Source organism: Phodopus roborovskii, unplaced genomic scaffold (genome assembly GCF_943737965.1).
Source record: "Phodopus roborovskii unplaced genomic scaffold, PHOROB, whole genome shotgun sequence".
In the NCBI taxonomy this organism is placed as follows: domain Eukaryota; kingdom Metazoa; phylum Chordata; class Mammalia; order Rodentia; family Cricetidae; genus Phodopus; species Phodopus roborovskii.
Window position 1 is genome coordinate 1,523,266 of NW_026125537.1, and position 21,958 is coordinate 1,545,223.

The 21,958-nt window shown below is 46.5% G+C and overlaps 2 protein-coding genes across 3 annotated transcripts in view; one reads left to right on the top strand and one right to left on the bottom strand.

Moving 5' to 3' along the window:
- Positions 1-3,352, top strand: part of Anxa11 (annexin A11) — a 43,645-nt gene extending 40,293 nt beyond the window's left edge. For both annotated transcript variants that reach the window (XM_051176692.1, XM_051176691.1), the window contains exons 13-15: positions 855-913; positions 1,086-1,208; positions 2,604-3,352. In XM_051176692.1, the coding sequence (XP_051032649.1) occupies positions 855-913; positions 1,086-1,208; positions 2,604-2,663 (242 nt within the window). In that variant the 3' untranslated portion in view covers positions 2,664-3,352. The remainder of the gene's footprint in view (positions 1-854; positions 914-1,085; positions 1,209-2,603) is intronic.
- Positions 3,353-4,834: 1,482 nt separating this feature from the next.
- On the bottom strand, positions 4,835-21,289 carry Plac9 (placenta associated 9). The gene is made up of 4 exons (XM_051176705.1): positions 21,171-21,289; positions 7,561-7,658; positions 5,295-5,418; positions 4,835-4,956 (listed from the first exon to the last, which is right to left on the bottom strand). Exons 1-4 carry the CDS (start codon positions 21,265-21,267, stop codon positions 4,946-4,948), a joined length of 330 nt encoding a protein of 109 aa, XP_051032662.1. The 5' UTR covers positions 21,268-21,289; the 3' UTR covers positions 4,835-4,945.
- Between the last annotated feature and the right edge of the window lie 669 nt (positions 21,290-21,958).

Here is a 21,958-nt window from a genome sequence, read left to right on the forward strand (position 1 = left end):
ACAGAATCTGAGCTTGCTAATCTATGCTATCTGGCTGGTGGGAATCTGTGAGCTCCCAGCCTCTGGGATAGAGGGATCTTGTGTTTTTGGTAAAGCTCTGTAGAACGGAGCTACAGCATGGACATTAGTGGAGGTCTGTCCAGCTGCTCTCCTGGAGGAAGGTGACTCACATCCTGCCAAGTTTCCTCTAAAAATACACCCCTGCAGTCAGTTGTTAGCTGCCTGTGATGGGGAAACACATGGAAAGATTTTTTTTTTTTTTTTTTTAACTTGCAACAGCAAAACAGTATCCATTCTAGGGAATGTTGGCTCAGCTTCCAGCACGGGGAGAGCCTCTAACAGCATATACCCTCCACAGCAGAAACCTCCCCCGAATGTGGAGTTGGGTTTTTGCCCTACAGCCCTCACCACTTTTATTTCTACTCGCCAGGGCATATCAGTTTGTCCGTTTCTTTTAGTATCTATTTCTTGGATCTTTCTAACTAGAACAAGCGGTAGATCCTCATTTCCCTCATGACCTGAGAAAAACACTACATCCCCTTGGCCTCCCTTTCTCCACGAGGGTCTTCTGTTTGATCCCCTCATGCCTTGGCATCCATGAACTTGGTGCCTCTTCTCATTATTTAGCCATCACTTTCTGCACAGCCTGTGTTTTTTGCAAAGTGATGCCAAGAAGGAGGTTAGGTTGATGGTCGGTCCTACTTTGTATGGAGCTACATTCATGGGATCACAGCTGGCAGGAAGAGAAGTAGATGGGTGGTGGCAGGTTTGATGTCCAGGCTTCCTTAGAAGATACTTGGGTAGCGTGTGCCCTCCTGTGTCCTACAGACCCTTGTACTGTGTGTCTCTTGCAGTGAAATGCTTAAAGAACACCCCGGCCTTCTTTGCTGAAAGGCTCAACAAGGCTATGAGGGTATGTAGATCTTGTGTGCAGGGGACCCTAATCCAAGACATCTTAAAGCCTCCTGGGTCTAAGTGGTGGGTCCACAGGGGCTGAGTATGAAAGGCACAGGAGAGGCTGGGGCCTCAGGGAAGGTGGGAGGATGGGGGTCCCATGTGCATACTCTGTCTGGTTGACTCTTCAGGGAGCAGGAACAAAAGACCGGACCCTGATTCGCATCATGGTGTCTCGAAGCGAGCTTGACCTCCTGGATATCCGAGCAGAGTATAAGCGGATGTACGGCAAGTCACTGTACCATGACATCACGGTATGAGCTTAAGGGCCAACCAGGCCCTCCCTGTCTCCTCCCCCTCTCCACTAGAGCCTAGGGCTTCTTCATCCACTCACCTCCAAATAGATCACAGGATCCTGTAGACAGGGCAGGTCACAACCCTGTGACCCTATGTGCCCACCGTCTAGGACTCCAGTACTTAATAACTGAACAGGAGTGTCTGCCAATGGCATAGAGAAATCTCAGGCCCTCCCTTACCGTGTCACTAACCTTGAGAGTCCCCTGCCCACTCTGTGATGGGTGCACTCCACCAAGGAGAGCTCGTGTCCCAAGTGTCTGGAGCTCAGCTCGTTTGCTGGACTCTAGCCTTCTCTCCATTCACTTTATAGTGGAAACCACCTAGGTAGCTCAGCCCTTGGGTCAGCCTGGGTCTGGCATCTGATCCTGGCTCATGACCCTTGAGCATGGTCTGAAAACCTTCCAGGCAATGGCCCAGTATCTCTTAAGGATAATAGTTCCTCCACAGGTGTGGTGGCAATCTCCACAGACACTGGGAAAGAAACCCTGTATGCCCGAGCTGAGTGGCACTAGATCCCCAGCACTACATTGTCTGATTTCAGACTCACATTTGATATTGTTGGGCTCCTCTTTGAAGAAAAGCTAATCTCCATTCCTGTGCTATGAAGATGAGGCTATGGGTAGCAAAGGATTTGTCCTTACTGTCATACTGTGGCCTGGGTACTCGTAAGCTGTGACAGCTAAAGAAGCCACAGAGCTTGTCTTCAGAGAGCTTAAGGTGACAGAAAATGATGTGAAATTCGCCAACCCTGACTAGCACTCGTGGAGAGAGCACAATGGTGTTGGACACTTCTGTGAGAAGTAGGAAGCGGCACAGTAATGGTGTCCTTCATGGGCGGTCACAAAGATTTGTCCAATGACAGCATTGCTTTACAGTAGAATCCCAGTGTACATGCTCTAGGCAAAGAGCAGTGCTGATTAGGCCTGGCTGGTGATTCTTAGGCTGATTAAAATGCTGTTCTAGATGTTTGTTTATTTGACTTTGATCATAGGTAAATGATACTGTACGTGCATGTGGAGGCCAGAGTAAACATTGAATATCATTCTTCAGGAGCCATCTAAATGTTGAGTTTTGAGTCTCACTAGGACCCGAGACCTGCCAGCCAGCCCCAGGGATCTGCCCTCTCCACCTACCCAGTGCAGAGATTATACACACAGGCCATCATGCCTGGCTTTTGGCTTTCATTTTGCATAGAATCTGGGGACAATACTTGTTCAAGCCTGTGATCTCTACACTGTGGGTTCTGAGTGGGGACTCTCACTTAGACAGGCCTGCCTCTCCACAAGGACACTTGGGGCCAGAAAGGAAGTGGCCTTGCCTCCCTTGACCCTCACTCTTGTTTCTGTAACCAGGGAGATACTTCTGGGGACTATCGGAAGATTCTACTGAAGATCTGTGGTGGCAATGACTGAGCGTGTCTCACCTCTGCCCCCTGCTGGCATTGGCCAGGGAAAGGGCCAGAGAGCATCCATCAGTTTTCGTAGTCTATCCAGTATCCCAGGCACACCATATCTCCCCAAGAACCATGACCTTTTCTGTCTGAGCTCCTCATCCCCATACCATACCGAAAGGGCCCAGCTGGGCCCGAGTTCTCAGGCAGCCATCTCCCTGGCCCTCTTAGCCTTTTAGTGTTCAGAATAGATGTTTTTCTTTCCTGGCCTCTGCAATCATTCCTCATTGCTTGTGACTAAGACTCTTAGCTTTGTTGTAGACATGTGATTTTGTATTTTTATTTGAAAACTTTTTTTTTAAACCACCATTGCCAGACAGATAACATATAAGTGTGTTTACTATATACATGTTTCTCAGGAGAGTGGTAAGTGGGTGGGACACCCCATCCTTGTGAGAGTACTGTATCTGGTGAGAGTTGTATCTGGTGAGAATTATCATGAGTTTTGTTTTTGCCAAACTCCTTTTTTAGAAAAAGGTCAAAAAAAATTAATTGTCCCATCTTACATGCAAAACCATGTAAGAATAAAGCCAGTCCCTGGCCATTGGCTGGGATCCTTCTAGTTTGGAATGTGCCTTAAACCTGAATGTCTGTAGCCAAAAGCTGTTTCCAAAATAAAGTCAGCCAGCTCTGGAACATTCTGGAAATGTCTCTCTGGTGCCAGCTTGTTTTCTTCCATTTTATGACTCAGAGATTCCAGCCCTGTCAGCCAGTGAAAACGGATGTATTGAACTAGAAACATACTGTGGAAATCCCAAGCATAAGCTACCTGGCAGGGATTGTGTTAACTTCCAAAAGATGCTCTCTAGATCCACACAGGGCCCAGGTAGTGACAAGCACAGGTACCCGAGCCAGATGGTGGTAGTAGTTCCCTGAGTGAGGTAGGCTGGTCCTGGGAAAGGACAAAGGCACTTACATGGTTTCTGGGGTGGTCTCAGGGAAGCCAGTGATGAGGACAGGAGCAACCCAAGCCTCCAATCAGAAAAGCACTTGGCTCTGGCCCTGCAGGCTCTGCTCCTTGGTGTTCACAGAGGGGAACTATCAGGGACAGTGTCTAGTCATGTCCAGGAACATAGAGTTTGCTTTGCTAGCCAGTGGTCTCCCCTCACTTCCCCCCTGTTAGAAACCTTAGGCTGGTGGCACTCCAGAGAGGCAAAACCTCCTGGGCCCTGGCCAGAACTCTAGAGAGGCCACAGCTGAGTACCTGGCTGCTGGAGTACCAATCCTCATTTCTCCCAGTTTGAGGAGGGATGACTCTCAGTCACAGTGTCTGAGCTCAGCACCAGTGTTGTGAATTACATTAATAGCCCAAATGTGCACACACCCAAAGGCCCATTAACAGATAGATGAACAAGGTGTGGCCTCTTGATATTATTTAGGCATGTGGAGCGATGACACATACTACATCGTGGATGAACTTAGGAACTTGTCTGCTGAAAATATGATTCCATTCTCAAAGCTGCCCACAGTAGGCAAGTCCCGGAAGGCGAATGGTTTCTAGAGTGCTGGGTGTGGGGAAAGATAGGAAGGGAAATGACTGCTGCATGCGCTCAGAGGTCTTTCCTTCCTGGGTGCTGAAATGTCCTGGAATTAATGGCGGTGGTGGCTTTGTAACCCAGGGAACATACAAGAAACCACAGAATTCATGCAGGTTAAAATGGTAATCCCAGCTTGGTCTACATGATGAATCACTCCTCCCCTCCCCCCACAAAGGTGAATTTTTTTTGTCATATGAACTTTGTTTACTGTGTCTAGATTCCCAGCCACAGAACAGGATTCTTTAGGGGCACACAACCTCTCACCCCCAGGAGGTGTGGGGATCACAGGAAGGCAGAGACTCTGATGGGGGGTTTGGCTGAATGGGACCCAGGGGATCGTGTGATTCTGGGTGGCACTGGCTGCTGTTTTGTGGCCATGGTTTGAGTAGCAAAGTTACATAAAGGGCCTTTTGTGTCCCATTACCAGTCTGGGTCTCAGGTGCCTCACTTCGTGTGCCTCAGGCTCTGGGTTTTGTCCCAATAAAGTTGGAAGTGCAGATGTACAGATTACCCAGGTATTCGGGCTAGAACAGCTTGTATGGCAAAAAGAAAGCTGGGGCTGTGGTTACAGAGGTCACCGTTAGCAAGCACAGGAGGCCTGAGTAATGGCTTTTATTTTACACAAAGGTGGGCCAGAAGGCAAGAAGGCCTGGCTTGGTTCTCAGAGGGATGACTTCAGCTGCCAGGCTCCACTGCCCCCTGGTGGTCAGAAGTGATCTGCAAGAAAGGGGGAGCCCTGAGTGAGCAGCAGAGGATGCTGTTGTACCCAACGAGGTCCTCACTCCAGCCTCCCAGTCCTTTGGGACAGCAGTACCAAAACACAACCCAAGACAGGAGCTAGGGATAGTCTGAGCTCTGATAGGATGCCAGGGCCCAGCATGCCAGTGGGTGGTGACAATAGGTGAATACTCAAAGACTGATTAGTACCGCCAACTCTCTTCCCTGGGACTGCTGCATAGCATCCCCTGAGTTCTGGCTCCACCAGTGTGATGGAGTTGCCAGGGGCCCTAGATGACCCGCCCAACAGGTGTTGCTCTGTCATCTGAGCCACTCACCACCTCCTAGCAGGTCTGGTTCAGGGCTGAAGGGCCCTGGGGGTAGATTCGAAGCCAGTTCCTCCAGTAGGCCCAGGAGGCCCATCACTTCTGCCTCCAGGTGCTCAACTGTCTTCTCCACTGTCTGGAGCAGGAGGGCAGGGCAAAGTCAAGCACAGGAATTGGGCCAACTTTAGCTTAGTGATATCCTAGAGAAAATCCACTGTGTCCCAGGCCCCAGCATAATGCAATGAAGAGGGAACTGGGTACTATGGAATCCTAGCCCTCACACAGTCTCTGCTCATTTTACCCAGGTAATACCAGGCTGCTCCCTTCAGCCTCTTAAGGATTCTCCTGTCTGGCACTCCAAGGTGCCAAGCTTAGCACAGGCCACCTAAGCACCTTTCTTTGTTTGGGACTTGGCAGTAATAGTACACATTTCTTTTGTTGTGCTGCACCCTAGTGGCACCTTTGTTATACAACAGGTTTGGGATTTTAAATTTTTGTTCCTAGGGATTGCTTAAAGGGTGTGTGTTGCTACAGATCCTGCTGGCAACCTAATAAAGTTCTTCTATTTTTCAAGACAGGGTTACTCTGTGTAGTCAAGTCTAATCTGTCCTGGAATTCACTCTGTAGACCAGGGTGGTCTTGAACTCACAGTGCTGGGATTAAAGGCCACCACCACCACCACACCTCCTGGCTTCAGAACAGTTCCTTAATGCTTAAAATAACAACTACATTACAATAGCATTCAAATGTTAAAAACTATATATTATGACTTGGAGGTGGTGGCACACACCTTTAATCGCAGGGCTCAGAAGGCAGAGGCAGGTGGATCTCTGTGAGTTCAAGGCCAGTCAGGACTCTCAGACAGAGAAACCCTGTCTAGAAAAACAACAACCAAAAAACAAACAAACAACAAAAACAACCCTAATATTATTTTGATTGCTGCTGTCTGTCTATAAGCTCAAAAGTCAGATGGAAACACAATTAGCACAAATTCCAGGCCAGCTTGGGATATAGAGCATGATTTTTCTCTCCAATAATTATTTAATCATTATCAGAATGAGGGGGTAGAAAGGCCAATGTTAGTCTTAGATGTCTCCCCCCTCTGTGTGTAGGTGTGTGTAGGAAACGCTCAGCATAGTAGTGTGTTCTTTCCTTCCACTGTAAATTCTGGGGATTAGGCCCCCAGTGGTGGCATGCGGATCTCTGAGTTTGGAGACCAGCTTGGTCTACAGAGTGAATTCCAGGACAGCCAGGACCACACAGAGAAACTCTGTCTTAAAAAATCAAAACAGAGAAGAAAAAAAGACCTAAGAATCAGTCTCAGGTCATCAGGCTTGATGGCTGGCACCTAGTGAACCCTCTCACAGGCAGAATCTCTTACCGGCAATAATTAGGTTAGGCTGACTATCGAGCCCCAGAAACTCTCTGGCCTCTTCCTCTCTGGTGCTGTCACGCCACTACACCTAGTTTTTTGTTTTGTGGGTCCTGGAGATGGAACTTGGGTCCTTAAATTTCCATGGCAGGTGCTTTACAGACTGAGCTATTCCCACCATTAGCATTTTGCTATACTAGTCTATGTACTTATGAACTCACTAAATAACATAATCTAATATCAGGCCCAGCAATTGCTACCATCCTTGCAAAATGAGGGAGAGGACATGCTGAATCAGGTTATGTGGGTCCATGCCTGTTGTTGTAGCACTTAAGAGACAGAGACCAGGAGGATTGCCATGAGTTTTAGGCCAGACTGGTTTAATAGTGAGTTCTAAACCAGCCATGGCTATATGATGAGTGAGACCCTGTGTCACCAAAAAATAAAAGAATTAAAACAAACAAACAAACAAAAAAAGAGTTGGCAAGGTAATTCAGCAGGTTAAGGCGCCTGAGTTAAATCCCTGGGACACATATGGTACTTACCATAAACTGTGATAACCTGAGTTAAAACCCTGGGACACACAGGACAGAAGGAAAGAATTTAAAAGTGTCCAGCAATCACCAAGTGGAGGTGTTGCACACTGTTTTACAAAATTTGATGATTGAATTTCCACCTTCCCCCTACTTGAAAAAAATCTTGGTCTGGGTATTAGCAATGCCTCCCGGAAGGTAGGGTGTGTCAGACATTGCTCAGCTGAACATCCCAGTTAGAACAGACAGTATTTTACTGGATGGCTTGGGAACAGCATTGGCCTGGGTTTCCTGACAATTGAACTCCATGAAGCCTCCAGCCTGGCAGAGAGCGGAGAAGCTTCATGACCCTTCCCTCCTGTGCCCTCGTTACCTCTTCCATGATATTTAAACGGCCTTGGACAGCCCCATGTCTGTCACAGCCTTGGCTCCAAGCTACATCTTCTCTGGAGTAACTGGGGGACTCAGCAGCTGTAGGGAAAACAAGTCTTGTCACTATGGGGTCATTGGTTTCCTTGTGGCACTAGAGCATCCTGTACAACACCAGGCTTGAGTGAAGTGGATGATGGGACACCACTGTAAACATGCTTGTCTCCAGACTCAGGAGGCCTTCATCAAGGAGGCGGTATCTAGGCTAGGTAGGTTTGGCTGCTTGCACAGATTTGAGAGAAAGACATCTCCTTGGACAAACCGTTTAGGGAACTGGAACCCCTGTAAAGACCCAGGCATGTGGGAGATTTGACCAGCGAGAGGTCTTGAGATCAAAGCCAAGGGTAACACTTTGACCCAAGGCCTCCGTGAATCTCCATGAATATTTGGAGGGGGTGTTTTGAATTTCAGATGTAGGTGTAAGGTATGTAACTTTGGAGGGAGGCAGTGGGGACAGTGATCCATGTGAGAAGTGATGAGCCAGACAGTAGCAGGCAGAATCCAGGGAGGAAAGTAAGCAGCCTTAGCACTAGGATCCAGTTAGTCTGAGCGGCTGTGCAATGTGAGTCGTGGTCCAGAAACAAAGGCACGGGTGAGAGGTCACGTCAAAGCCACCACTGGTGAGAGGAACAAAGGATTAACCAACTGTGATGGCTGTTTTTGGTGTCTGTAAATCCCACCTGGTAGAATAAGGCCACTACCACAATTCTGAGCCAAATTTGAAGCAAGTTTTATTAAATACTGGCCAGGATGATGGACATTGGCCAGGCCCACACTAGGGATTCCCTGAGTATGTTGCCAAATTATGTTAGGTGCTTATAAAGGCAGAACCCACAAGGCTACATACTTCAAGCCTTTGTAAAGTTGGGACAAGAATATATACTGACATACTTCTGTCTACATACCTCCTTCCTATGTGTGATCAAGCGCATCCTGTGCAGTTGGGGCAATCAACCTTGCTTACAGAAGTGAGAACACGTGGCTTGTTATTGCATGTGAACAACAGCTCCCAGCATTCCAGGAAAGTGGGGCTTACAGCTTAGAGGCATTTTTTTGTTTTGTTTTGTTTTTTTTGTTTTTTTGTTTTATTGATCCCTAGACATCTTGGAATTCACTTTGTAGACCTGGCTGGCCTTAAACTCACACAGATTCACCTGCCTCCTGAGTGCTGGGATTAATGGCATGTACCTCCATGCCCAGTTTTTATAGATCTCTTAAGCACAATAATTTAAACTTAAAACATAACTTTAACCCTCACATTCAACTTGACTACACCTGGAATTATTTAAACTCCAAGCACCTGGACACACCTATGAGGGATTTTTCTTAATTATTTGAATTAATTAATTTGAGGGAGGGGGTCCAGACAGGGTTTCTCTATAGTCCTGGCTGTCCTGCACTCACTCTGTAGATCAGGCTGGCCTCAAACTGAGAGATCTGCCTGCCTCTGCTGCTCAAATGCTGGGATTAAAGGCATTGGCCATCAGCCACCACTGCCCAGCTTAATCATTATTAATCAGGATCTTTTGAGGTGCAAAGATCCATCTGAGCCCCACCCACCTTCTGGCAGCCTATATAAAGGACATGGAAGACAGCTTGCTGCTGTCTTTGCCTTCTTGCTCTCACTAGCAAGTCCAATCCTTTACTGGCATTAGAGACTAAGTCTTCAGGATTCCAGTGTATACTGAAGACCAGCCAAAATATTCAGCCTCATAGACCAAACTCCTGTATTTTTGAACCTTCCATTGGTAGTCAGTCATTGTTGAACTAGCTGGACTACAGCCTATAAGCCAGTCGAATAAATACACTTCCTATATATCCATAGGTTCATTTTTAGTCTGGGTTCTCTAGAGGGACAGTCATTTGATTAGTTCTGTCCCTCTAGAGAACCCTGACTAATATACCTACTCAACTCTTGACTCATCATTCTCCTCCCTAATTGAGGTTGTTCCTGGCATTACCAACACTGACATAAGAAGTCAAGCTCTAGTCCTGAGCTTGAGCTGCAGTGGATGGCTCTGAGACATTAGACTTGGCCTAGTCTTTGGAAAATGTCTGGCCCCAAGAAGCCAGTACCCTCCAGGAGTGTAGCGCTGGGATGAGCCTAAAGTGGCAGGAAGGGCTAGCTGGGCTGCAAAAGAGAGCCAGGGAATGTTCCTGTCCTGTGCCCTCCCATTCTCCTATGGGATGTACATAGTGTTGAGTCGTAATGGGAGGGGAAGGCAAGATCAGAGATGGGAAACTTGGATTCTGGGAAATTTTTTCAGGAATCCTGACCTGGAAGGGAAGAAGAGAAGGAGAGAGGAAGGAAGGAAGGAAGGGAGGGAAGAAGGGAGGGAGAGAGGGAGACCAGTTGGCCATGGCCAGAGAATGGTGTACTGTTGTCCTGGGTGTTTTCTTAGGTTTTGGAGAAACACAGCCCTGCTTAGAGGGACAGGAAGGGAACAGAACTGAAGAAGAGTACTTTCTGCAGACACAGGAAGCTCTAGAATCAAGGATCAGAGGAACAACAAAGAAGAGAGAGAAAATATAAGTGAGCCAGTGACAGTGACCACTGCTCTATTTCAGGTCTCAAATGTTCTCTGAAGGCCTACGTGGACCTTCCATGGGCAGCCAGACACTGTTGGACTAGCACAGCCTGTAAGCTAATCTAATAAATCCACTTTCTATAAATCTATAGATACATTTTCAGTTAGGGTTGTCTAGAGGGATATTCAATCAAGTTCTATCTTTGGACAGAACTCTGGGGATTTAAAGGCTTAGTACCCGGAGCAGGGCATGGGAGGGCAGGAGGAGGGGGGGTCTGTGACTATAAGATGATGTGGACTTTTGGGAGGTGGGGTCTGGGGGGGTGTTACGTTGGTGGGGTATGCCCTCTGAGGGAGGACATTGTGGAACCTCATTCTCTTACTCCCTTTTTGTTTGTTTCCTGTCTGATAAGGTGAGTGGTTTTGCACCCTCATGATGTACTCCATCAGCAGCCCAAAGCAATGGGGCCAGTTGACCATGGACTGAAACTTTGACCGCCAGCCAAAGTAAACTTTCTCTCTTTTTTTTTTAGTAGATTGCTTCAGATATTTTCTTATAGTGATGGTACGCTAATAGAGAACCTTCTGTGAAAGACATGATTTCACTGTACTGAACTTAGAAACCCCTGCTCAAAAGACAATGATGCTGCTATGGATTTGAAGGAGGGAAAAGCATGTTACAGTGGTGTTGTGACTTGAATATGAAATGTCCCCCATGGGCTTCTGGATTTGAATACTTGGTCCCCTGCTAGGGGTGCTATTTTGGAAGGTTTTGGGACCTTTAGGAGGTAGAACCTTGCTAGAGAAAGTACATCACTAGGGGTGGTCCTTAAGGTTAACATATATGTATATATACATTTGTAGGGCCCTGCATGAACCCCCGAGGCAGCTTGAGCAAGCCTGAGCTGTTGGCTGGAACATCTTGCACCAGAGTAATTCTTGGTACTCTTCTTGATTTGCTAACACACATCTGCTGGGGAGGAACTGAGCCTGAGAACTTGCACACTTGACCCTTGATTGTTTTCCACTGTGTTGTGAGTCAGTATATAAATCTGCACCTTCCTCTCAATAAATGGCATTTGGCATTCTAGCATTCCTGTTGCACATATGACCTGCTGTCTTTTATTTAAATCTCTAGACCTTTGCCCGATTAGTGGAACAGATTGTAGTGCGAGTGCTACAATACATATATATGTATACATACATTTATTTATACACACATACATGTATACACACATACACACATATACATACACACACACATACATAGATACATATATATCCTATTTCCCCTCTCTGCTTCTGAACCGCCCATATGATTGAGTGGGATGCCCTCATGCTCCTACCACCATGCCTTCTCCACCTTGGTGGACTGTCACCCTCTGGAACTGTGAGCCAAAATAGACCTTTTCTCAAAAGCTGTTTTGTCAGAATATTTTATCATAGCAACAGGAAAGCAACCAGGACGAGTGGCGTGCTGGGTATGTTTGTACAAATGGGTCTATTAGAATATTCCCTGCTAAAATGTTACTCTTAGATTTATTCGGAATCACCCAGGCCTGGTGGAGGGACAGCAAGAAGCATGAGTGGGCAAACGTAGCAAAGATCCTAAGAGTGCACTCAGCTCTCCCCTCTACTTTTGTGTATATAGTTTTTGTTTTATATGAGTGTTTTTGCCTGCATGTGTGTAAGTGCACTGTGTGCATACAGTGTCCAAGAAGGTCAGTTGGAACAGGGCATCAAATCCTCTGGAACTGGAGTTACAGATAAGACCATTGTGGGCCTCCTTGAGGGAGCTAGGAGTTGAACCTAGGTCATCTGTAAGAGAAGCAAATGCTTTTAACTGCTGAACCATCTCAGCCCGGTGTTGGTGGCAACACACCTTTAGTCCCAGCACTTAGGAGGCAGAGGCAGGCAGATCTCTGTGAGTTTGAGGCCAGCCTGGTCTACTCACTGAGATCTGTGTGCCTCCTGAGTGCTGAAGTTTTTTATAATATAACTCTAGTTGCCTGGTGGGATTATTAGCTAAAAGCAGAAGCCATGATGGGCTGGATGGGCAGATATAAAATGGTGAGGACGAGGAAGAGGTCTTCAGTCTAGACCTCTCTGCTGGAAGGCTGCGCTCCATGATCTGAAATGGCCTTTGAGGGACAGAAGAGGTTCAGACTTGCCTCAGTGAAGGGACTCCAGCCTAGAGTTAGGAAAGGCAGGAAGTGGTGGGCTGTTCTGGGAAGATGAGCCTACACACATATCCTCCCTATACTCTTTCTGCCTCGGGGCCTTCAGCCAGCCTACTCTGGGAGCCTCACTTAGGTTTGCTGAGATCCTTTACCCAGTGGAAGTTGGCAGCCTGGGGTATTTTGTGCAGCCTGTATCTACTTTTCTGCCCTGGCTCAGACCCTGTTCTCCAGAATCTGTGATGAGGTCTGACTTGGCTCCAGAATTCCTCTGGGGAAAAGACAGGGGGGGGGGGTCCACTCCTCAGCACTAATCCCTCACATCTGGATGAGGCTGTGCTCTGAGCTCATCCAGGCCTGCTGGGGACTCATCTGACAGAAAGGTTGGAGCACAGCCCTAACAACTGTCCTGCCTGACGAACACCCTCCCTGCAGAGAATCTCAGCATAGCTTTTTGGAAACACCCTGAAGACCCTTCTCAGCCTACACCCTCAGCCATTAACTTTCTGGCCTCCACAGCCTCCTCTATCACGATGGGTGGGGTTGGCCTGAAGCTCTGCGTCCCAGACATAGCTCTAGTGGGAGTTTGTCTGTCTTTCAGAATTTGCCTGTCCTCAGAGGACAGAGCTAGGCTGAGTAAGTGGGGGAGTCTTCTTTGGTGAAAAAACAAAAACAAAACAACAAAAAAAAATTAGGCAAGTCAAAAACTGAGCATTCTCTCCCTCCCTCGCTCCCTCCCTCCCTCTCTTTCTCCTGGGAAGCTCATCCACTATGGGTGGAAAGGCTGGAGGACTGTTTTATTATCTCACTGAACCCTGAACCAGGGCAGTGGACCCTCCCTCCCTCCCTCCCTACTCTGTCAGTTGGAAATGGATTTCCTGGGCTATGGGGTTGTTTTCTTTGGCCCGACTCCTGCTTGAAGCTGTGTTTGTACCCTGGATGGTAGCCATGGGTGAAGTGGCATCCTGTGATGTGGGGAGCCCAGAGACATGAGATTTGCTGGGCTGGCTGACCTAACTAAAGAGGCTAGGCCACCAGTCTTGTCCTCTATATGGCCCCGCCCAGTCACAGCCCTTCCAAGGCAAACTAATGTACCCGGGACTCACATAGTGAGAAAGTACCGCACTTATCATCAAAGCCATATTCTATTTTTACCAGCAACACTGGCCATTTGGGGTTAATGATATTTGACCACATTCCGTATAATAGAATAATAAACTTTACCACAAGCAGGACTTGTATAAATATTTGTGGTGTGTTCAAAACCATCAGTGGATTTTGATTCTTCTTAAAGAGAAGCAGAGTGGCATTTTAAAAGATTTCATGAGAACTCTGCATGATCTGACTGAAACAGGCCAAGGATCCTGGAGCCCTTTAAGAGAGAGCAAGATTCCAAAAAACTTGTTTGTTTTTGCCTAGGGAATGACTGGCTCCCCCCCCCCCCCCCTCCTTTTTGTTCTGAATCTTCTTCTAGAAGATCCTGGGTCACTGGGAAACATACTTCCCTTGATTTCCTTTTGGGGCTGAATTAGTGTTTTCCTTAGGATGCTACTTAAATTAAGCTGTTGCAATGAAGAGTCCCTGTTAATCACCACCTCCTGTCCATTGCCCCCTCCTTTGTCCATTCAAGGCTAGACAGTCACCACCATCAGGCACAGAGGCAGCTGTGCTCCCGAGGCTACACATGATCCCAGATTCTGCCTTGTTACCTCGTGTGTGTGTGTGTGTGTGTGTGTGTGTGTGTGTGTGTGTGTTTGTTTTTCGAGACAGGGTTTCTCTGTATTGCTTTGGAGCCTGTCCTGGAACTAGCTCTGTAGACCAGGCTGGCCTGAAACTCACAGAGATCCACCTGCCTCTGCCTCCCGAGTGCGGAGATTAAAGTCATGCGCCACCAACACCCGGCCCCATATTTTTTAAACCACTAATTATGATAAACTAATCCTCCCCTCCTCAAACCCCAGCATGCTGAGGCCTCAACCCACTGGAGATAAACCTCACCAACATACACCTGGGATCAGAGGCACAGTCCTTGGGATGTGATTTGCCTCTCCACTCAACTTCCTCATGTTGCAAGAGTGGTCTGTCCTGCCATGTCTCCTTGGCAGGGTTGCCATGGTGCCACACCCAAAGATGCCTACGAACCACAGGGCAGATGCCACAGACTGGCTAAGGTTAGTCTTCGTCACCTTGATACAAATTATAGTCAGCTGGGGAGAAGGACCCTTACTCAACTGGGGAACTGACCCTTTCAGATTAGCCTGTGGGCAAGTCTGATTGACATTTTCTTGATTAATAATGATGTGGGAGGGTTTGGTCTTCTATGGGCAGGGCCACCCCTGGGCAGGTGGTCATTGTTGTGTAAGAATGCAGGCTGAGCAAGCCACAGAGAACAAGCCACTGAACAGTGTCCCTTCACAGCCTATGGTAGGTTCCTGCCTCCAGGTTCCTGCCTTGAATTCCTGCCTTGGCTTCCCATAATGGACTGTAAGATGAAATAAACCTTTTCCCTCCCCAAAATTGCTTTCGGTCACAGCGTTTATAACAGCAACAGAAGGCAAAAAACTAGGCTGGAGCATTGACCAGATGAGTAAATATAGGCTCAGAAAGATGGAACAGGCATGTCAGGGAGCCTTGCTCTCTGCCAGTCACAAGGAGTCTAGAGAGTTCTTGGATCACTTGGATCAGATCTCAGGATAGGGGCCATCTCTCTAGGGATAAATCTATACAGGAAGGCAGAGGTACCATGTTCCAGAGGGGTTTCTCCAACAAGGATGCAGAGGCAGCCCTGACCTGATTGGACTAACAGTTGTTGGATCCTGGCTTTTGCTACTAGAACAGGCATAGCCACACTCCGTCTTCTAAGTTGCTGTTGTTTCATGGTCCTTTATCATGCCAAGGTTTTTGCTGAACGTATATGTGAGTCTGTATCAATCATTTAATTTGAGCTCTTTTCTTTCTTAGTTTCGGGATTATAATATAATTATAACATTTCTCCCTCCCCCTTCCTTCCTCCAGATCCTCTAAGGTACCCCTCTTTGCTCTTTTTCAAATTCATAGCCTTTACCCCATTAATTTTTATTATATGCATGTATGCATATACTTATATATTCCTAAATATAACCTGCTAAGTCTGTTTGATGTTAGGTTTATGTATGTTGTCAGGTCTGACCATTTAATATTAAATAAAGACATTCCTTTTCTTTTGTTTCTTAGTCCTCTGGTACTTTACCCTTCTCTGTGCTGGATTATATACTCTTCCATCTTAAAAAAATTTTTTTTGTTTTGTTTTATTTTTCTACATGGAGTATGGTGGCATGCCTGTAATCCCAGCATCTGAGAGACTGAAGCAGGAGAATTGCAAGTATGAGGCCAGCCTGAGCTACACAGCAGGAATTTGTCTCAAAAAATAAAACCCCAAATTATTATTATTATTTTACAAAATCAAAAGTTTAAGTGAGCCAGGGGTTGGTGGCCCATGCCTTTAAGCCCAGCACTCGGGAGGAACTCTGAGTTTCAGGCCATCCTGGTCTACAGAGCCAGTTCCAGGACAGGCTCCAAAGCAATACAGAGAAACCCTGTCTCGAAAAACCAAAAGTTTAAGTGACACAGGAAAGATTACACAGCCATAATGAAGATAGTGGCAGCCTGACACTGTCCGTCCCTGTTGGTGCCGTGGAGGTATAAAGTAAGTTCGTCTACCTTGGGGCTCCCCACAGTCTCCCCTTGTAAGAAATAAATATGTTTTATTTTCAGGGCATTTAGAATTCATTCCTAGCACTCGGCACTTGTGCGGATCTCTATGAGTTTGAGGCCAGCTTAGTCTACATAGTGGGTTTTAGACTAGCTAGGGCTACACAGTGAGTCAGTGATTATCTCTCTCCCTGTCTCTGTCTCTCCTAGATGCACACACAGGCCCCTCCCTGTCTTCCCTAGCTAGCAGCTGGTGCCTGCTTCCTGGGAGCTTTTTAGTTTATCTTAGACTTGAAAAGTTACAGAGAGTAGGCTATGAAACTGAACCCCTGTATTAGAAACAAATAAACTGGGGAACCTGGAGAGATGTCAATACTAAACACCAAGAAGATTGTACTTCCCTAAAGAACTTAACTGATGAAGACTTCATGGGGCAGTGAAAATGTGTTTACGAGCATAAGAATCATAATTTTGTGCCAAATTGGTGTGCCAGTCATTTTTGTCTTTTCTGGAGGCTGACACCCAACTTTGAAGGTCAAAAAATAGTCTACCTTGACGTTGATGCTCTGAGTTGACAGTGCTTATTTACTTGTTTGTTTGTTTTTAATATGTATGGGTGTTTTGCTTGTGTGTTAGTCTGTTCATTACATGTATGTCTGGTGCTCTTGGAGGTAAGAAGAAGGCATCAGATCCACTGGAACTGGAGTTACAGGTGGTTGTCACGGTGGGTGATGGGGATCGAACCTGGGGCTTCATGAATGTCAGACAAGCACTCTATAAATTGAGCTACACCCTCCCAGTGCTCTTATTATGAAGTAAGAGTCATTTTTTCTTACACTATCTGTAAAATGGGGGAAACTGCAAAGGTATGAGGCACAGAATAATCTCTGTCCTCTCATGTTGGTTTGGGTGAGGGCAGTGATACTTGCTTACAAGAGGAGATTGAGGGGCTGGAGAGATGACTCAGCAGTTGGGTGGTGGTGTAGCCTTTGATCCCAGCAATCAGGAGGCAAAAGCAGATCTCTGTGAGTTTGAGGCCAGTCTGGTCTATAGAGCGAGTTCCAGGACAGCCTCCAAAGCAATACAGAGAAACCCTGTCTCAAACAAACAAACAAACAAACAAGAGTGCTGGCTACTCTTTCAGAGGTCCTGAGTTCAATTCCCAGCACCTACATGGGCAGCTCACAACCATCTGTAACTCCAGTTCTAGAGTATCCTTTTATGGCCTCTGTGGGTTTCAGGCATGTGCATGCACAGATGCACGTTCAGGCAATATACCTATATACATCAAAATAATTAAAAAATAAAAGAGGAGACAGGGCTGAAGAGAAGGCTCAGCAGTTTATTGCTCTTCTGGAGGGCTCACCAATGTCTTGAAACTCCAGTCCCAGGAGATACTATGCTCTCTGGAGTCCCAGGACATGTGCCTGAACATGGTGCACATAAACTCACACAGGCACACATACATACATATACTTTTTTAATAATAAAAAGTAAAAGAGCTCATTACTGGTGGTGCTCCCCTTTAATCCCAGCACTTGGGAGGTAGAGACAGTTGTATCTCTGTGAGTTTGAGGCCAACCTTGTCTACAAAGTGAGTTCCAGGACAGCCAAGGCTGTTACACAAAGAAACCCTGTCTTGAAAAACCCAAACAAACAAATAAATAAATGAAAATACACTGAGGATTCTCTGACACTGCAAACTCAGCTGAGGTTGGAACCCAAACAAACAAATAAATAAATGAAAATACACTAAGGGTTCTCTGACACTGCAAACTCAGCTGAGATTGGCCTCTGAAAAGGTCTCCATACGGGAGTTGGTAAGATAATTCATTGGATAACAATTACACAACAGCACAATCCTAGAGACCTGAATTCTATCCAGAACCCATGTAAAGGTGGAAAGAGTCAGCTCCTTAGAGTTGTCTTCTGACTTCCTCACTTGCACTGTATCATGCAACCTCACGTGTGTAATAATAACTTTCTCTGTGATAACACAAACCATTTTCTAAAGAATTTTATAGAATAATATGAGAAAATCCCAACACAACAATGAGAAAGTCTTAAATGGTTTACAAGAATCATAAATGACTACCATGCATTTGAAGAAAAAAGTCTATCCTTAGCAGAAATCAGACATTCAATTAAAATAATAAAAATGGGCTAGAGATGTGGCTCAGTTGGTGGGGCCCCAGGAAGATGGAGGCTGGAGCACCAGAAGTTCAAAGTCATCCTGTCTACACTGGAAGTCCAACACCAGCTTGAGCTACAAGAGATCTTGTCTCTTAAAAAAAAAAAATATTAAGAGCCGGGTGTTGGTGGCTCACACCTTGTCCCAGCACTCAGGAGGCAGAAGCAGGCAGATATCTGTGAGTTCCAGGCCAGTCTGGTCTACAGATCGAGTTTCAGGACAGCCTCCAAAGCAATATAGAAAAACCCTGTCTCCAAAAAAAAAAAAAAAAAAAAAAAAAAAAAAATTAGGCCTGGAGAGATGGCTCAGCAGTTAAGAGCACTGGCTATTCTTCCAGAGGTCCTGAGTTCAATTCTCAACAACCACATGGTGGCTCACAGCCATCTATGATGAAGTCTGGTGCCCTCCTCTGGCCTGCAGGCATACATGCTGGCAGAAAACTGTACACATAATAAATAAATAAATCTTTAAAAAATATTAAAAATAGCTGGGTATGGAAATGTATACTTTTAGTGATGGCATTTGGGAAGCAGAGGCAGGAAGATCTCTGAATTTGAGGCCAGCCTGGTCTATAGAGCAAGTTCCTGGACAGCCAGGGCTACACAGAGAAACCCTGTCTCCATAAACATATATATATATATGAAAGTATTTTTTGTAAAGAAAAATCTAACTGGAATTAGATTAACCTTCTGTCTATAGCCATTAACCTTATAGATAATACAGGAGGAGAGAAACACTGAGTCGCTGAATGACAGCCAGGGAATTCCATCAACAAAATCTAAATGAGCCAAACTTTTCTCAACAACTGATTTCAACAACAATAACAACAAAAAAATGGATGGCAGGATGGAGAGAGAGATGACACAGTTAAAGAGACAGCAGACATGTTAATCAGACATGCAACCTTTGCTTGTAGCAAACAAACTAAATGTAAAAACAAAACAAAAAGCAAATTACAGTTAAGATACTTGAACTTCATGAATGTTTTAAACAAGGAATTATTGTTATTATTATCTATGGCATTGCAGTCCTGTTTATAGATAAAATGTAAGATGCTGAGCTCCACACTCTAATGACAGGAAGGAGAGATGCTTTAAAAGTTAGGAACACCGACTGCTCTTCCAGAGGACCTGAGCTCAGTTCCCAGCACCCACATGGCAGCTCTCAACTGTCTGTAACTCCAAGATTTGACACCCTTACACAAACATACATTCAGGCGAAACAACCGATTCACGTAAAATAAAAATAAAGTTAAAAATTAAAAGAAGTAAATGTTTTACAAGGAAGAGCTACCTAAACTCACACAAAAAGAAAACATGCCAGTGGGAGAGAGGCTTGCTCAGAAGAAAAGTTTCAGTGAGCAGAGGAAGAGAGAGGAGGGGGTTCAGATACAGGTGTGACAATGACAATTTCATCTTATGTATGAAACTGTGAAACTATTAAAAACTTGAAAAAAGAAATACAGTATTTTGAATTTCCTTGGTTAAGGGATGCCACGCTCACACCTTTAATCCTGGCACTCAGGAGTCAGAGACAGGTGGATCTCTGTGAGTTCCAGGCCAGCCTGGTCTATAGATCGAGTTCCAGGACAGGCTCCAAAGCTACAGAGAATCCATGTCTCAAAAAAATCGAAATAAAATAACCCAGGGATGACAGCGGAGGTGAGATTACAAATGAAACAAAGTTAATTAATTAACAATTATAGTATATATTATAGTAATCTATTTTTTATGCTGTCACTTTGAATCCAATTTTTTTTTTATCCAAACATTTTCATAGTCAAAAGTCATGGAAAAGCTGTGCCCCACAGTATGTACAAGGAAGGCATTGAAAATATCTTCAGAAAGTTAAGAGATGGTGTTGTGTCTGAAGTTTGAAAGGTGATAAGTGACAACTTGGGAAACTACATTGGTACAGCTACACCATCCCTCAAATCTGTTGGAAAGAAAATGCCTGTGGGAAAGGAAAGCAATGTTTAAAACGGGTTGTGGCTCACAGGGGCAGGGAAAGCAATTCATAGCAGGGAAGCTCCTTCCTCTGGGAGGCACCAGCTGAGACCTGGTCCCCACCTCTGCCACCCATGCAGAGCTCACAGGAGGGTCTAAGAGAAAAAGGAGGTCGTGCCTTGTGAGTTGACTTTGAGCTATACAGAATGCCAGTTACACTTCTTAACAGATGGGGAAACTGAGGCTAGAGGGGTTGATGGTCTGAGAGAACTAGTGTTGTGTGTTCACTGGAGGGCACGTCCTTTCTTAGACCCCCTGAAGCCGGCCTGTGAAGTGCGAAGTGATTCCTCCCATAGAAACTCTTTTTACCTTCTGAGTTAGTCTCCCTTCTCTCTGTGGGCCTCAAAAAACAGCCAGAGCCACAGTCTTAGTGACAGGCATTTCTGCCTAGCTGGAGCAAGAGGGCCAGAGGCCTGGCATTTGGTGCTAGGTCTGCCTTGGCACCTTAAGGCCTCACCTAGACACTGAGGGTGAGCCATAGCTTTTGGACAATGGCCTCCTCACCTCACTACAGACCCCTCCGACCTCCTGGCAGGTGAGACCCATCTGTCTCCGGGTGGTGCTGGCCTTGCTCAGATCATTGACCCTTTCAGACTCATCCATCACTATGCCCTTTGCAGCTTTCCCTTGGATGCTCTTGCCCAGGGCGGTCACACCCTGCAACTGGACCCAGGCCTCCAGCGCTCTCCTAGACATTCGGTTGCCACATTCCTTTCCCCAAGTCTTTCTCACTCTGTTTCTTCTTGAATTCCCCGTCTTGTTTGTGCTTTCCTCAAACTCACGTCGCAAAGTCTCCTGGTCCACACACATTTATCTTCACAGCCTCTTCCTCTCTCAGCCTCCCCTCGTCTTCTCCATCTCCCTCCTTCATCTCTTCCCCTTTCTGTCCCAGTGTTTCTGTTTTCTGTCACCATCACCTTCTCCGCTCCCCCCTCCACCTCCGGTTACTCTCTCGTTCCTACCTCGCCATCCCGGGGTGTCCCTGGATCCCCGGCCCCACTCGCCTGCCCCGTCACCGAGCAGGGTCAGCCCAGCCAGCGCGCAGAGCAACAGCTGCATGGTTCAGAGCCACTGAGCACAGCTGTCTGTTGGTAGCAGCCTCCCTGGGATCGCGCCCGCCCGGCCCAAGGAAATGCAGTCCCAGCCAAAATTCCTGGGCGGCTCCAGGCTTCCAGTTCCAGAGGACCCGCCCCCTCCAGAAGCCCCACTGTACCCTGCAAGAAGGCACAGCCGGGAATCCCATCCCCAAGTCTACCTCTCCACCAAGGCATCCCGTCCAGCCCATCTTCCATCTCCACCCCAATCCCCAAACTTGGGACCCCAGCAACTTTGTGGCCAGCATGGGAGAATGGCTTCACTCACGAGACAACAGAGTCTGAGGGTCATGGCAGTCAAAGCCTGTGAATGTGTATGGATGAGTACAGAGGCTGAAGGAGGGTGTTAGATACCCTTGAGCTGGAGTTACAGGCAGTTGTGAGCCCCCCTGGTGTGGGTGCTAAGAAGGAAACCTGGGTGCTCTGAAAGGGCAGTAAGAGGTCTTAACTGCTGAGCCATCTCTAGAGTCACTGCAGCATCACATGCTGTATCAGCCACTGGAGCTGTTGCTGTTTACATCACAGTCCCTCTGTTAACCAGTAGCTCTCCCTTCTCATCTTCCTCTCTCCAGGAGGCAGTGGGCTCTGGCACAGAAATTCAGACCAGGAGTTATCAGGTGTGCCACCAAGACTTGTATCTAATTCATTAAAAACCC

Bases quoted from the DNA above. Each gene is read 5' to 3' on its own strand.
- Plac9 (XM_051176705.1), bottom strand. From the start codon at position 21,267: ATGCAGCTGTTGCTCTGCGCGCTGGCTGGGCTGACCCTGCTCGGTGAC. The intron at 7,659-21,170 runs GTAGGAACGAGA...TTTTCCCTACAG, and splicing joins GGACACCCCGGGATGGCGAG to CTGCTGAGTCCCCCAGTTAC. The intron at 5,419-7,560 runs GTAACGAGGGCA...CTCCTGCTCCAG, and splicing joins GTTTAAATATCATGGAAGAG to ACAGTGGAGAAGACAGTTGA.